This window comes from Anoplophora glabripennis, unplaced genomic scaffold, assembly GCF_000390285.2.
Source record: "Anoplophora glabripennis isolate ALB-LARVAE unplaced genomic scaffold, Agla_2.0 scaffold24, whole genome shotgun sequence".
Taxonomy (NCBI): Eukaryota; Metazoa; Arthropoda; class Insecta; order Coleoptera; family Cerambycidae; genus Anoplophora; species Anoplophora glabripennis.
The window spans coordinates 948,126-965,345 of NW_019416404.1; the positions used below are offsets into that span (position 1 = coordinate 948,126).

Here is a 17,220-nt window from a genome sequence, read left to right on the forward strand (position 1 = left end):
AAAAAATTCTAAAAAAAATTACAATGTACTGAATTACCTACTTACCTACTCGATTATCGTATGTAATTAGTACAGCAGTACTATATTTAAAAAAAATCATTCGATGCGTGCTTCGCAAAAAATTTGTAGAGGTATCCTGATTTTTACGTTTTTCGTCATTTTTGCACAATTTTGGCACTTTACGCACAAAGAAACTATTTTTTATTTTCACCACTGACAAGTGACAACTCATATTTGCAGAAATGAATATACAGGGTGTTTATTACGTACGTACTTGTACAAACTTTAAAGGGTGAATCTTTGACGAATTTTAAGATAAAAAGTTCATATGAACATGGGTCTGTAACGGCTTGGTTCTTGAGATACAGAGATATAGTAAGATCATATTCGATGCAAAGTAATAAATCATTCCCTGTCAAGGGATCCAGTGCAGTACGGTTTTAAGGGGTTTAGAAATTGAATAATTTCTTTATACAATATCAGTTCACATCTGGCACCCCTGTTCCTACAAAAATTCCTTTATTCTCATAAACTATTTATTTTAAATGTAATTTGTTTTTAAATTCCACATATGTATAAGTTTGTCACATCGCAACACAATCATTAAAAGACACATTTTTCCACTTGCTTTTCAAAAACTCTTAATGATTCCAACGCAGTTTTATCTTTAAACCCTTTTTTTTTACAAAACCGCTGCTTACAGCGACAAATACTAGGAGTACCTTTTGTACGTAAAATTGAATGAAGAATAGGCATACTTAGTCAAACATTACATACAGTATGACACAAAAAACTTATGGTTATTTAAATTCACTGTATCTGGCGCCCTCTAACATTTAAAAAAAAAACTGTGTAAATATTTGAGTTTCTCATCATCAATATTCCCAGTTTTAATCAGTAATTTAATCAAAATAGCAAACATTTTTTTTGGACGCTCTGTATCTCAAGAACGAAGCCGTTGCGCATGTTCATATGAACTTTTTATCTTAAAATTAATTAAAGATTCACCCTTTAAAATTTGTACAAGTACCTAATAAACACCCAAATTGTGACCCCCAACACACACCATCATCTAGCCACATCTAACAGTGTGATGTAGCCAAAGCGAAAAGTCGATCCATCTTCCACGAAGTTTGAAGATAGTCCCAGGAAAGGTAGAAATTCGTTCGTCGCAAGAGCGCCAGAAATTCGAAAATCCAATTAAAGAATCTGCCGGAACCATTAAGAGGGACTTGGAATACGACAATACTTTGTGTTAATATACCCTACTTGTTTGGATATACCTAATAGAGGGTGAGATGAACTAGTACAAAGACAAATTTAAATCCTGAGAATGAGCGTGTGAATTAGAAACACTCAGAAGAGCGGCAGTAGTCTACAATTAATAAAAAAGCTCCTCGCGTCCCCATACGACAGACGAGAGCTTGACGGCCTCGGCAGCAATTACATAATAGCGAGGGTGGATTGGCGTCGGCCATTTTTACCCGGACTCGAGATTCCCCGTGCCCGAACGGCCTTGTTCGGGCCCTCCGCGACGGCGTCTCATCTACGCGCACGAAACCGTCCGGTCACAACGCGAGAACAGTATCGATGCGGTTTGGTACGGGACTTGTGTAGTAGAGATGCTGTACTAAGTTGTTTAATAGGTATTTCTATTTTGAAAAGTGAATTGATTTTTTGAATAGTGTTAAACTGTGTGTTTGTTGTGCCCCTTGGATATGACAGTGAGGGAGAACAGTGCTTAAATCAGGAGAGATATTCGACTCCGAATCGGCTTTATCTTGCTGCAAAGCCACCCTCGATTGCGATAAGTAAGTTTGCAATTAGTTTTTAACCGGTTGATGAATGAAAAGTGTGCCGTGGAGCGGTTCAGGGGTTTGTTTCTCGAGTTTTAGGGTCAGATGTCAAAAATCGCGGGTCTGGATTAAGACAGCGCTGTAGTATAATATTATTGATTTTAGGCATTATGCGTGGCCCTCCCCTACACTTTTGCACCGAAATACATAAATACCTCGCACGCACATGCTCTTTCCACCGCACGTTGATATCTTAGGAATTTTTTTATGTGGATTTTTCCTGAAAATCTCCCGTCTGCGGTCTGGATTGCATTCATAGTGCCTGTTTAATCCAGGACTAAAATGACAGTCGGCAGTTAGCCTTTACCAGAATTTTATCGATCTAGTTTTTCTGTAATACATTAGATACCTACTACTTTAATTATTTCGAAAGTTACCACGTACAGAAACAGTTTAATTCCACAAGGATGTAGAAAAAGTTTCTATGGCTCTGGATACCTTTAACTCGGATGTAATTCGTTGAATATTACCTACTCATAATTCTAAATTTCTCTGTAAAGTTCTTTCCTTCAGTTCCTTCAGGCTTCTGCATTAAAAAAGTGCAATTGGGTAAAAGATTGTTGACATATTCTCGGTAGCAATTAAAACAAATCGGCGCAAGCTGCCAACTTAAATGACAATGTGCCAATGACCTCGCTTGCCGAACGAAACCTAAATTTAAGCTCATAATATGAGATGTGTTCTTTTTTCTATCATATAGGCTATGCTTTGATTCGACTGTTGCGTTTTATTTAACAAGGCTGACTAATGAACCGTTTGAAGAAAATTAGGACGCGTTTCAGAAGTCATAGTTAATTGAATGAATTTCCTTGAAAAAAAAACGGGCATATTGAACCTCATTACATCTTGAATTGAAACTTGCTACAAGTAGGTATGTCAAATAAGTATCTATCTATTATTAGTTATTTAAAAAAAAATTAGAGATTATTTTTAATAAAAAAAAATCTAACTTGTAGCTATAGCAAAAATGTTCAAGCTCCAGAACCGCAGAGCTGTTGTCTCATTGAAATTTCCTTAATGAGATGAGACAAAAAAAGTCAGAACCTTCTGTTAAATTTCATTTAATGTGTCTTTTGCGTGCTGTACCGCAATTTGCAGTTGAGAAATAACCCAGACTTTGCCTCAATTTTGAGAAATAATCCAATTAACTGCTAAGCATTTTTATAATCCTAATAAAAAAAATGATATTTGATACAAAACTAAAACTGTAGTAGTTATACCCTAATATTTTCTAAGTTATCTCGACTACCTACATGTAATAAATTCCTAGAAACTTCCGGAGTGATTATTATTCACCGAACCTAGTCGCTGAAAGTTTCATTAATATTTTATCAATGTCATCTGTGTGAATATAAGAGAGTTTAGAGCTTTATAACTAATGCTCGAAGTTATACGTAAAATGTAGATTGGTCATACGATATCAAATTATGTGTTGTGGAAGTTTCTAGCAGCGTTAAGGATGCGACTACGAATTGGGTAACATTATCGCGATCCATTAGTCAGCCTGAGCTGTAAAGTACTAGATTTTCGGAGAGTATAGGTACGGCCGAAAATGCTGCATTAGAGTGAGAAATAAATGGTTTACTCTTCTGTTTACGTTCTAGTGCCGAAACAATGTTTTAGATAATATGTATGTACTCATAGTGTAATATTGTAAGCGAAAGTCTAATTGGGCAAAATTTTTTTGTGGTTCTAAAAGAAAAATCAATTAATGTTGGATTTTGATTGAAAATTTACATTCTAGTCACTTAAAATTTTATTTTTAGCTAAAATAGAATACGCAGGGGATACTTACACCAATCTGAAAAACAGGAAATTTCATAGACCTAAAAAAGTCGGGGGAATATCTGAAATTTTCATGACATTTTGTTCAATAGCAATTTTTTTCATTAAAGAATTCAATTCTGCTCTTTTTGTACATAGAGTGATGGGTAATTTGTGACGTCATAATAATGTTATCTGGCCAAACTTACCTTAGTCCAAAAGTTGATAGTAACCGAGTTACAGAATGTCGAAATCAAAATTTTATATTCAATTTTTAGTTTTACACATTTATAGTTCACGAATTTTTTGTTACACACTGTATCTTATTTTCTGGTACCAATATCTCTTTTTTGACCACTTTTACATAAAAAAGTTGTACCTCTTAACATCGCTAGGAATTATCATTCTCGAGGTACTTGTATTTAAAATATTCAATGCGATTTAGACCGTAGGTGCTCTTTACTTTATCAAAGTAGTCCTGCAAATAAAAACAGAAGCAATGCAAAACGCTTTCAAAACTAGTTTATGCCAAATTTGTCATTTAATTAGTGTTAGAATTTAGAGTAGGTACTGTTGATTTTCTACATAGTTGATTTTGACACCCTGTCCTGTAACTCTTGGACTAAGGTAAGTTTGGCCAGATTACATTATGACGTCACAAATCACCCCTTAATCTGTGTACAATTCATTGGTACGTCCCGTATAAGTATAGTGATTGTTGAGACCAAGAAGGATTTTCAAAAATATACTTTTCAAATATTTGTTTTTGTCTAAATACTAAATAACTTATACCGGTCTATATTTAATTTAGAAAAAAATTGCCTTACTTATTACGACAGAATTAAAAACGACTTAGATTTTTTTTTAAATATAAGAACTTGTTGACCAAATGCTAATAGATTTTTTTTATTTTGACTAAATTTATATTTCAATATCGATATAAAAAAATAAAAATTTTCATTTTAAAATTAAATTTTTTTTTTATGGCATTTAAGTATAACTTGAGTTCTTTACATACTATACAGGGTGATTCACAAACGGTGACACAGGGTATCGGTGGCATATTTTTCTAAATAAAATACTATTTTCTTGTTTTTCGAAAAAAGCCTGGTTTTCGAGTAAAACTTAAAAAACGAACTAAAACACTTTTACTTAAATGACATGACAAACACTAATCATTCGGTTATTTATTCGAAAAAAGAAATTAATAACATTAGTCATCATTTTAATGATTTTATTTGAGTAAATGCTCAAAAATACTTCCATTATCACGAACATAGGCGCGACATCTTTTTAGTAGCGAAAATGCAATTTGTTTGAAATTTATTGTTGCTTGAATCTGATGAAAAGCATAATTTATTCTTTCTTCTAACTGCTCAGGTGTATTAATTTGTTCACTGTATACCAGACGGTTAACAGCACCCCACAATAAGAAATCCAGTGGGTTGAGGTCCGGTGTTTTCCGTTCGTTTTACTCGGAAATCGGTTTTTTTTCGAAAAACAAGAGGGTATCCAGTAATTTGTAGAAAGTTGAAAGATGAACCCGAAAATATCATGATATCATGATTATTACAGTAAAGCAGTGGCGTACTATTTTATTTAGATGAATATCCCACCGATACCCTTTATCTCCACCACTGAAGCATCTAAATTTTAGAAAAGGGTCTCAGATTATGGATAATTTTACATAAATACATGTGCCCCATTTCAAATTATTTTACTTACTAGTTTTTAAATTATTTAAAAATACTAAAAATATTTTTTTACGTTCAACACCCTGTATCTTTTTAACTAAGCGTCCTAGATAAAAACTTTATAGGAAAGAATACGAGGTTTCATTTTTAGTCACCGTTTGTGAATCACCCTGTATTTTAATTAGAATATAAAAATATATACAATAACCTCGACAATAACGCTAGAATCGGCTAGAATTTTAAAATTTCACATATTTTTTCGAAAATTGTTTTTTTTTTTAAATTTTACCCCATTTAAATGTCTTTCTTTTAAAATCTCCTTGTATATCTACATTGCCCTCAATTTGGTATTAACACAAGTAAAAATTATTAAAAAAAGTTGTTTTTTTTTAATTATGAGTAAAAATGTGCACTTACCTGTAAACCTTTAGTGCAAACTTTATGACAGCCACTTTATAATTTTTCAAATATGTAATCATACTTTGATAAATATTTAGGAAGGGTATATATAAAAAAATTAGGAAACGTGGTCATTGAAAAATGGTAACTGATGTTATTGGCGGCAAAATAACCCCCTCCCCCAAAAAAATGAAGAATGAAATTATGAAAAATCAAAATATGGTGTAAGTATACCTACTTACTCGAAATTAATGCAAAAAAATATATTAAACGTTACAATTATTTTCTTTTTCTTTTATACGTTTATGGTTGAACTTAGAGGTGGTTTTTCCCTCATTTAGGGATATTTTCCTTCGGATCTAATCTGTGATTGTGAGTTATTAACGTATAAAAGAAAAAGAAAAAAAGTTGTAACTTTTAATATATTTTTAGCATTTTTTGGCGTTTAGGGGATGATTTCACCCCTTTAGGGATATTAAGGGTTGATTTTCAATCCGGAGAAGACCGTATCAAATACGAAATTAGATATTTTCACGTTCATAATATTATTTTGATAACAACATAGAAATATTTGGGGTTTTACAACTGTTGATGATTCTTAATTTGTTTACTTTTTTTTATCTTTTCAACCTCTAAATAAGGGTGATTTTCGAAAATTTTCGAAAAACTGAAAGTAATGCTCATTTTCATTTTTCGTGACAAGTTTTTGGATATTTTTAGGATTTTTCCTGTCGCCTCTGTCAAAGTCTCAAGAAACAGGCGGATTTTGCGGTCACTCTTTGAATTCAGAAGAAAACTCATATTTCAACACAACGGATGCCCTTTAAGCAAAAAATCGACAAGGAATTGATAAAGAGATTAGAAAAATGTGTGTTACTTAAAGGTTTACAAATTGAATAGGACTTGCTTCATTGTTGGTGTTAATTTCAGTTCTAATTTGTTATTTCTATTTTTTTTAATTAGAAAAGCTACTTTTATTTGGTTTTCAGGCTATTTTTATATTATATTAAATTTAAAATAAAAGTTTACAATTTTTTACAATTATTTCTATGCCGTCATACTTTATTATTTTCCCAATAAACTACTCTTCATCATAAAATTTCTCAATATTTTTGATCGGTTATTTCCATTACTAATTTAGAAACACAATTTGTTTTATTAGTAAGATTTTTACTTTTATTGTTATTTTCCACACAAATTTTTATTATAAACAAACTAGACTGTTTTTTTTCAACAGTACCTAGGTAGGTAAATGTAGGCAAAGCAGCAGAAGTTAGTCCGTATGAAATATTTTTAATCACACCATTTTATTTAAGTACTTTCAGTAATTTTAAAGAACAATTTTAAAAATCTTTGTACTCTATCAGGTAATTTTTTGTACTTTTTGTAATTTAATATGTACTTTTTGTAATTTCATACATACTTTTTGTAATTTTTGTAATTTACCAAAGAATTTGGTAATTTTTATACTTTAATAAATAATTTCTATACTTTTAAAGTAATTTTAAATTATAATATCTCAAACGTACACCAAAAATTACTTGTCTAAAGTTCTATAAGCATTTACAATATTTTTGTCTTGTAGGCTTATAAATAAAATATCCTAAAACAAAATATTACTTGGGTACTTCAAAATTTGCAAAAATTATGTTCATCATCCTGAAACTTATTTTAATTGTACTTATATCGATATTAATAATATTTGTCGATAACCTAATTGTCCGTGAAGTATAAAGTCAGAAATGTGATTTTGACATATTATTCCGATCATTTGTGTGTACCCAGGATAAATTTTCAGAATTTAATGGCTTTGCTTTTTTCTTTTTCCACATCGAGAGATAAATCGCTAAGGAATAATAGGTATGCATTATTACATTAAGGAATTGTTAAAGGCAATGTGAGGGAATTACTACAGTTTTCCTAGCATTGCTAAAACCGAGACTAAAACACACATTTATGGGCTTTTAATACGTTAAAGAGCATTATTTATAAATTTAAGGGCGGTTGGCTCTCGCCAAGAAAACTGAAATTAGTAGAACCTTCTCGTTATTCTTGAATCGACCCATATATTTGAATAGCAATTATCTCCTATTCCAGGTCACTTCCTATTGGCTGGCAGACTTGTTGTATTCAATACACCGAGTAACACGTACGAATTATGTAAATTACCATTGGGCGGGCATTCATTGATAAAGCTCGTTGTTTGTTTTCGTCTTGGGTGCAAGAACCACTGCACCAATCATAATAACAGGCCTTATCTTGGAAGCGTGTGGTCTTTGTGTAAGAGGATTATTGCATTGTTAGTTATGGATGGCTTCGCTGGTTGGGAACTCGGGCGATTTTAAGCCATAATTTATGTATGGGGGAATAAACAAAAACAGTAATATTAGCATGTTCAACTGATTAGTTTTGAGGACATCCTTAACAAAGTTTTATTTGCCGATTTGTAATAATTCTGTAGTTACACTGTTTTTGTTAAAAATATTTGTTAAGTAAAATATAAGATGGGTTTTGTGGTGATAATCTTTGAGGAAGCAGCTTGCGATCTTTGTTTGCTACTTGTTGAAATTAATTTTGTTGTTTGGAACAGTTGTGGGAAAATTTATACTTGTAACGTTCAGTGAGACCACAACTGCTCTACTTTTTAACGTATTAAGTTTCTTTCATGGCGTTCAAAATGAAAATAATTGAAGTGGTGTTTTTGTAGTAGTACATTTTTCTTAGAAGTGTATATGGATCAATTTTATGAAATATCTATTTAAGCAGAAATAGTAACCTAACCTAACCTACAACGTGTTTTCTAAGCCCATGTTATAGCTTCGAAAGGTTATTTCTAGGTTTATTTTTTAATTGATATAAATCTATCAACCAGTAGCGGAGACATTCGAAACCTTTTGTCATTAGGAACCCTAGAAACACGACGCTACTGAATATTTTAAAAATTATATAAGTGTACTTATTTCCTGATGCTTTGTCTAAGAAAAAAGTAGAAAACAAGTTATTTTCCATTTTTTTCCTGCTTTCAATTTATTTTTTAAACTTAAAATAAGCTTATGCAGTTGAATAAAGCCAAAGTAGTTTTAAAACTATTCGTTATACAAAAAATGTATATATACACTCGTATACACACCAATTTTCTGACTATAATTATTTCTGAATTTATTTACTTTTTAAATGTTAGGTATTAGTCAACTTTTGTTTAAATTTTATAGAAATATACGCTGCATAATATTAATACATATATGTACTTAAATTTTTCAATATATTGTTAATGAATTTATATTTTAAAAAGTCGGAAGAAAAAAAAACAGTCTTATCCCATCTTCAAAAAAACATCATAGGTGATTTATTATAAAAAATTCCAAATGTTAAATATTTGTCAAGTATTTAAATTTTAAAAAATTTTATGCGCTCATAATATTAATAAGTTTAATTTTCCAATATATTGTTAATGAAACTATATTTTAAGTCAGAAAAAAAAAACGATCGGAAAATAAAACAAATTGGAAAAAATATTATTATTAAAAGTTATTGTCCCAGCAAATAAATTCAGAAAAAAAAACAGTGACGACGTAAAAATTTTTTGAATTTTCTTAATTGGAGTTTGGAGGTCTTATAAAAATTTTAACTTTTTATGCCAATAGAGTCTGTACATTTTTCGATTACATTGTGTTTAAAATTGTATTTCAAACACAAAACGCCTGTTTCTACATTTTTTTTAATAAAACGAATGATTATAAAGTTATTTATACAGGGTGTCTCAGGTTTAAATAGCAGGACTTCAGGAGGCTTTAGAGGACCTCATTTTAAGACTAAAAGTTCCTAATATATATATGGGTCTTAAAACGCTTCATTTCTGAGATATAGGGCGTTGAATTTTATTTTTGTTTTATTTATTTATTTTTTAACTAAATAACCGCTGACAAAAAAAATCGTCATGTTGCGGCGAATGACTTAGTATTGGAGTGCAAATAATTTGACAAAGAAATTCATCGCATCTTAATTCCAGTGGTGAAGATACAGGGGTGTCCATTAATATTTTTATAAAAAAAAATATAGCCAAATTGAAATTTTGCAAATGTTTTCGAAAAATATGAAAGAGCATGCAATTTTACCCAGAAAAGGCCCTCTTGTCCGAAGTCGATAGGACGTGGCGTTTTCAAGAAAAACTGAAAATACTGTTTAGATGTCAAATCACACTTGAAATGCCATTCTAATATTAACATTTGCGCTTATTACAGTTTCTAATTGTGTGTGTGTACCCTATTAAAAAAAAATCACAGACAATAACTGAATTCAAATGAGACGTTCTATCCAGCGTCAGTGTCAGTTATGTATCGAAGAAAATGGTTTAAATTTCGAACATTTACTTTGATTTAATATGATTTTCGTTATTTATTTTTTTATTTATTCCCATTTTATTAATTAGAAACAGTTTTAACCAAATTTTTTAACTATTTAATTTAGTTGTAACACAATGTTTAAAAATTATGATTTGACTTCTAAACAGTATTTTCGGTTTTTCTTGAAAACGCCACGTCCTACCGACTTCGGACAAGAGGGCCTTCTCTGGGTAAAATTACATGCTCTTTCATATTTTTCGAAAACATTTGCAAAATTTCAATTCGGCTAAATTTTTTTTATAAAAATATTAATAGGTACCCCTCTATCTCCACCACTGGAATTAATATGCGATAGTCTTTCGCCGCAACATGATGATTTTTTTGTCAGCGGTTATTTAGTTAAAAAATAAATAAATAAAACAAAAATAAAATTCAATGCCCTGTATCTCAGAAACGAAGCATTTTAAGACCCATATATATAGGAACTTTTAGTCTTAAAATGAGGTCTTCTAAAGCCCCCTGAAGTCCTGCTATTTAAACCTGAGACACCCTGTATAATTTTCCATTTATTTATTTATTCAAATTTGTGATAAAGGATTCTTTTAAAATAAAAATATGACTAACTTAACTAACTAACTAACTTATGAATAACTGACTCGTCATTAGAATAAAAGCGAATATATCTTTTTTACTGGATAATTAAATGCACTTATTTAATTTTCGAAATATTCAGCCTGGTTGAAATTCTGGATTTTTTAGTGGCAATTCCTGTCAGTAGTTCCGACACTGATTGATTTTTGTAAACCAGTTTGATTAATTTTTACTTTAATCAATTTACTTATTAGTTCAAATTTCATCAACGTACATCAAACATCTTTAGAAATATTTGAATATGTACAGGATGTTTATAAATTTGGAGAGGATATTTGAAGAGTAAATAAATCGAAATCTCAATTGTTAGAAGTATTTTTTGCGAATAGAATATATTTTCTGAAACCTACTGGCTTACCACAATGGTGCATAGAAACATTTTAGGAATCTCTGATTCCATCAATAGCTCGGCTGACTCTGTTTATAAGTGTTTACACAAATTGCTTTACATAAATAATATGTGCAGTTAACTCACACTTTTCAAACAATAAAAGAAACGCATTTTCTTAACTAAAATGAAAGTAGAACTGATGATAATAATCTAAACTAATAATTTTTACTTTAACTTAAATTAATAAACGGGATGATACCAGAGGTTCTCAATAAGTTTGAAATTATTAATTTTAAGCACAGTTCAGCAGCTTCAACGGTTTTGATTACTGAAAAGGCATTTTATTAATTTATTTTACTTATCATTAAAAAATCAAATTGTATTTTTTTAAACTTCAAAAACCTTTTTGTCTAGATAACCAGTGGTTTTAAAATTTTTTTTTATTAAGGCTTGATTAATTGAAAATGGTTCAAGGAATAACCTTCGCAAATAATAGCGTGGACTTAAAAACAAAAACACTGTGTCAATCTCGGTTAGATAGAAGTTTCTTTGATATTTACCTTTCTACTTGAGAACGCTTTTGATTTACTTGTGAATCTATTTAATTTATAATTTAAAACATTTTTTTATTTTATCTATTAATACATTCTTTTTTTATTTTGCAGATTATTCCAAAGTCAAATGTGGAGGAGGTGAGTCATCAGGATCAGGGTAAGAATGGGCGTCATCTCGGTGACTCTGCTGGCGCTCCTGGCCACGGCTTGGGACGCCACCGCCAAGACGGTGTCGGTGATCCCCCACGACGCGCACCCCGGCTACAACGTGAAAAAGTTCAAGGATGCCGTCAACTTCAAACTGCTCGACTCGGACTTCTCCCAGTTCTTCACGATGCTGCAGGACGGCTCCATTATGACCGTGTCCGATGTTAGCCCCTTAGTGAACCACCCCGTGGACCTGGTGGTGCTGGAGAACAAGGGCAACACCAGCACCACCCATATGCTCAAGCTGTACGTGTTAGACAGGCATAATATGCTGAGCTTCGCCACCGAAACCGGCGAGGACATCTTGGGTCGCGTGACGGAAAACTCTCCAGCCGGTACACGGGTCGGCGGACTACCCATGCTGCGGGCATCCAGTGACTCGGCCACGGTACCGGTAACCTACAGCATCATCGCTGGCAACACTGCTCAAGCCTTTGAACTTCAAGACAGTATTACAGGCGACGTCCTTCCCAACGTCACGATGGTCGATGGGAATGGTGGCGTCAACGTAGTCACCTCCCAAGTGCTGGATCGAGAAGAGACTAGTAGATACGTGCTGACTATCCAAGCCGTGGACCCTAGCGGAATTAACAAAGCGGTGACGAACGTCGTCATCGAGGTCGAAGACGAAAATGACAATAGCCCCGTATTTACCCAGAAAGTCTACAGATTCGTGGTTGGTGATGATTCCCTCGAAGGCGACAACGTCACCATGACTTGGAAACGGTTCTCTTCCATCGGCAAAGTAGAAGCCACAGACGCAGATGGCGATAAAGTGGCTTACAAGCTCGCAACCCCTACTAACTTCTTGGTTATCGTACCCCAAACCGGAGACCTGCTCTTGACTCAGGAACCGATAGAAGAGATAGAGCTAGAACTCGTAGTGGAAGCTCACGACTTGCGCACTCCAAGCAGGACCTCTCCTAGACCCGCTCAGGTCATTTTCCACTTCAAACCCGCTGAACCTTCCAAAGTCGAACTAGACTTGGACCTGCAGCAGCTCGAAGAAGTGGAGTTGCACAGAACCAAAAGACGAGTCACCAGGGCTGTTAGGCCTACAAAGAGGATCGAGTTTACCGAGACGGATGGAGAGACTGACGGAAGGGTTGTGTTTCAGTTGGAGAAGGAAACTGACAGAGAGACCTTCAAGATCAGGGACGAGAATCCTTGGGTGACTGTTGATCCCAATGGCTCCGTCCGAGTAAAGAAAAAGTGGGACTACGAGGAGTTAGGGCCCGAGAAAACTATCGACTTCTGGGTCACCATTACCAACGCCGAGAAAGGGGGTAAGTGAGACTTTTTTCGATGTTGATGAACTAGAATGCTTGGTTCGCTATTTCCTATCGAGGATTCCTTTTCTGAGAAGGATAATAAAAGTTTGTTTGCATTTCGTAACCTCGTTATATCCAACAGCAGTTACTTTTTGCGTCTTGTTTGTCTGGAATAAAATTCCAGGATTTTATAATCGTTATCCTTTGTCGTACTTCATAATCGATTGTAAACTCGGCCGATGCAAAATTTCTACAAATTCCCAGNCGAAGACGAAAATGACAATAGCCCCGTATTTACCCAGAAAGTCTACAGATTCGTGGTTGGTGATGATTCCCTCGAAGGCGACAACGTCACCATGACTTGGAAACGGTTCTCTTCCATCGGCAAAGTAGAAGCCACAGACGCAGATGGCGATAAAGTGGCTTACAAGCTCGCAACCCCTACTAACTTCTTGGTTATCGTACCCCAAACCGGAGACCTGCTCTTGACTCAGGAACCGATAGAAGAGATAGAGCTAGAACTCGTAGTGGAAGCTCACGACTTGCGCACTCCAAGCAGGACCTCTCCTAGACCCGCTCAGGTCATTTTCCACTTCAAACCCGCTGAACCTTCCAAAGTCGAACTAGACTTGGACCTGCAGCAGCTCGAAGAAGTGGAGTTGCACAGAACCAAAAGACGAGTCACCAGGGCTGTTAGGCCTACAAAGAGGATCGAGTTTACCGAGACGGATGGAGAGACTGACGGAAGGGTTGTGTTTCAGTTGGAGAAGGAAACTGACAGAGAGACCTTCAAGATCAGGGACGAGAATCCTTGGGTGACTGTTGATCCCAATGGCTCCGTCCGAGTAAAGAAAAAGTGGGACTACGAGGAGTTAGGGCCCGAGAAAACTATCGACTTCTGGGTCACCATTACCAACGCCGAGAAAGGGGGTAAGTGAGACTTTTTTCGATGTTGATGAACTAGAATGCTTGGTTCGCTATTTCCTATCGAGGATTCCTTTTCTGAGAAGGATAATAAAAGTTTGTTTGCATTTCGTAACCTCGTTATATCCAACAGCAGTTACTTTTTGCGTCTTGTTTGTCTGGAATAAAATTCCAGGATATTATAATCGTTATCCTTTGTCGTACTTCATAATCGATTGTAAACTCGGCCGATGCAAAATTTCTACAAATTCCCAGAATGTAATTGTAGAAGCACTTATTACACTCGACAAAATTATTACAGTGGCTAGGAAATTTTTTACAGAAACAAATATTCTTTAATTATAAAACTAGCCATACTTAATTTTTTAAATAGGGTTATTTGTGAAGGTTAACTCGTCATGGGAATTCCGCGAATCGCAAGCTAATAATTACTGTATGTGTGTGTACAATATAATATATTCTAACATTTTAATAAGCCGAACGTTATTGAAAAGTTTGGGTTGTTTGATTTTCGTCCTATTGAACTCAATACATTATTGAAACAGCCAACAAATCCATAAATAGCAATTCGTATTCATTAAGCCCATTTATTTCTAACAAACTTACGCGTATGTAATCACGTTTCTTTATTATTTGGTCCAACGTGTCTGTCCGTATGACACATAAATTAATTAAAAGTGAGTTCTAATTGTCAGAGGCTGATGTATGACTACGCTGGCGAATTAGTCAGGCGGACGGGTGGTTTTCGCTCGAATTTTTTTATTTCGTACTGGAAATTAAGGCGCCCGTACACTGCTGTGTATATATTAAGGGCGCCATACACTTTAATATTTCTATGAGAAATGGTTAAAACTACATTTAGACAATTATTTTAATTTTCTCTACTTTTTTTTGTAATTAATGAAGGCAAAAGTAAATACGCTTCTTGATTTCAGGGCGGGCATAATTACGATTTTGCAGGAGTTTGCGCTGCTAATTGGTCTCATTTCTAATTTTTTAAAGAGTCGACTAACCACTCTCCGGATCATTATCCAGCCTCTACCGATTCGGGTAATCAATCTTCGTTTAAAGACGCAGCGTGCTCGGATTTGTAATAAAGGAAACACGCTAGTCTGCGAGACGGTCGTTGCTGTGCGAAAAAAGTGTACGGGATTTTGCTGTTATCGTTCTAAAGAATCGGTTTTCGAAATGTACTCTATTATTATGTACACGTAAATGTATCGTATCGAGTGTTTTGTGGTTATTTTGATGGGACATTAACTTTACAGCAAAGGTATAAGTATGCTTGTTTAGAGAATTACTATGGCGTACAAATACAACGAAAATACAAATATGTAGTTTTTATGTTGAGTAAAATAGCTAAGTTTTAAATTAAATTAAAATCCCTTTCATTTTTATTCCTGTATGAAATAATAAAATGTCCAATTAATGTCTGATTACCTTTTCAATGAGCGAGTTGACATTGTTTGACGATAGTTCTAAATAGTCCACCTCGCTAGACGGTAAAATAAACTTGTTTATCAGTAGCCGGTCCAATTAGTATCTCGCTATTCAGCATTAAAGCTCGCTTTCCGAGTAAAAATTAAATAATCATGAGCTAGTTACGATCTTTTATTGTTCTACGGCTGGCACGCTTTCCCGTCTGCCAAACGCAGCGACTGCAGTCCCTTTTATGTAATTATGTTTTTGCTGTTGGGGCAATAATTAGAATATTTCCGGCCTTTATTCACCCATGTAGTTCTACATCGAAGAAATTTATGTAGGGACTTCGTTAAGTGATGCGATTGCAACGATTTAAGAGCTGCAAGCTAGAATCTACGGGATGTTCTGTATACAGGGTGTCCAAATATTATGTCGCGCTTAAATGTGAGAAACCTGTAAAATTTTAATTTATGGCCGATTTTTAAAATCTTTTTTTAGAATGTAGGGTAAAAAACTCTGTCTAAGTGTGATACTGCTGTTTTTCTTACGGCCAACTAATATATCATGGAGTGCATGTCTGAAGATTTATCGAATTTGATGAAACTTGGTGATAAGACGTTTTCAAGGGATGCTGAATGAGAATACGTAATCTGTTTTTCCGAAAAAGATCGCTAATACCAATTAGCTGTTTTGAAGTCAAAAAACGCGTCCTAGTTGGCCGTGTATTGCGTTAATAAAAACAGCAGTGTCACAGTAAGGGTTTTTTACCCTATATTCTAAAAAATTTTTGAGATCGACCAAAAATGAAGAAGTTACGGCTTGTATCACATTTAAGGAGGTATATCGGGTTTACTAAAATGCACAGATGTACTTGAAATTTATATAACGTATTACACAGTGCTCCCTCTGTGCGTCATATTTTTTGAATTTTTTTTTTGAATTTAGATTTTGAGATATTGTTGTTGAAAGTTGTTCATTTTAACATAGGTTTATATGGCGAAGATGGACGGTGCGGCTCTTTTTTTNAATAATCATGAGCTAGTTACGATCTTTTATTGTTCTACGGCTGGCACGCTTTCCCGTCTGCCAAACGCAGCGACTGCAGTCCCTTTTATGTAATTATGTTTTTACTGTTGGGGCAATAATTAGAATATTTCCGGCCTTTATTCACCCATGTAGTTCTACATCGAAGAAATTTATGTAGGGACTTCGTTAAGTGATGCGATTGCAACGATTTAAGAGCTGCAAGCTAGAATCTATGGGGAACTTTTTTATTTTTTGGCCGATTTTCCAAAATTTTTTTAGAATGTAGGGTAAAAAAACTCTTCTAACTGTGATACTGCTGTTTTTCTTCCGGCCAACTAATACATCATGGAGTGCTCGCCTGAAGATGTATCGAATTTGATGAAACTTGGTGATAAGACGTTTTACGGAATGCTGAATGAGAATACGTAGGTAATCTGTTTTTCGGAAAAAAAATCGCTAATACCAATTAGCTGTTTTGACGTCGAAAAAACGCGTCCTAGTTGGCCGGGTATTACATTAATAAAAACAGCAGTATCAGTTAGTTTTTTTTACCCTATATTCTAAAAAAATTTTTGAAATCGGCGAAAATATAAAGCCTTGTATCACATTTAAGCGCGTCACCCTGTATTAGTTATTAGTGTGAGCAAAAACAGTAGTTTTTCGCGGAATTTATCTATAGTCTGTTTAAAAATGAAAGAGAGTAATAAAAGCTTATTATGTATGCAAATCGTAAATAAATGTAGTACTGGTGCTTATATTCAATATTTTTATATTATGT

The 17,220-nt window shown here is 33.9% G+C and overlaps 1 protein-coding gene across 1 annotated transcript; it reads left to right on the top strand.

Annotated features, from left to right (window-relative positions):
• The first annotated feature begins 1,609 nt into the window (after positions 1-1,609).
• Positions 1,610-14,008, top strand: LOC108910718 (neural-cadherin-like). Its single transcript, XM_023454449.1, has 3 exons — positions 1,610-1,811; positions 11,704-13,085; positions 13,335-14,008. The coding sequence occupies exons 2-3, from the start codon at positions 11,756-11,758 to the stop codon at positions 14,006-14,008; spliced, it is 2,004 nt and encodes a 667-aa protein (XP_023310217.1). The 5' UTR covers positions 1,610-1,811; positions 11,704-11,755.
• Positions 14,009-17,220: the final 3,212 nt, after the last annotated feature.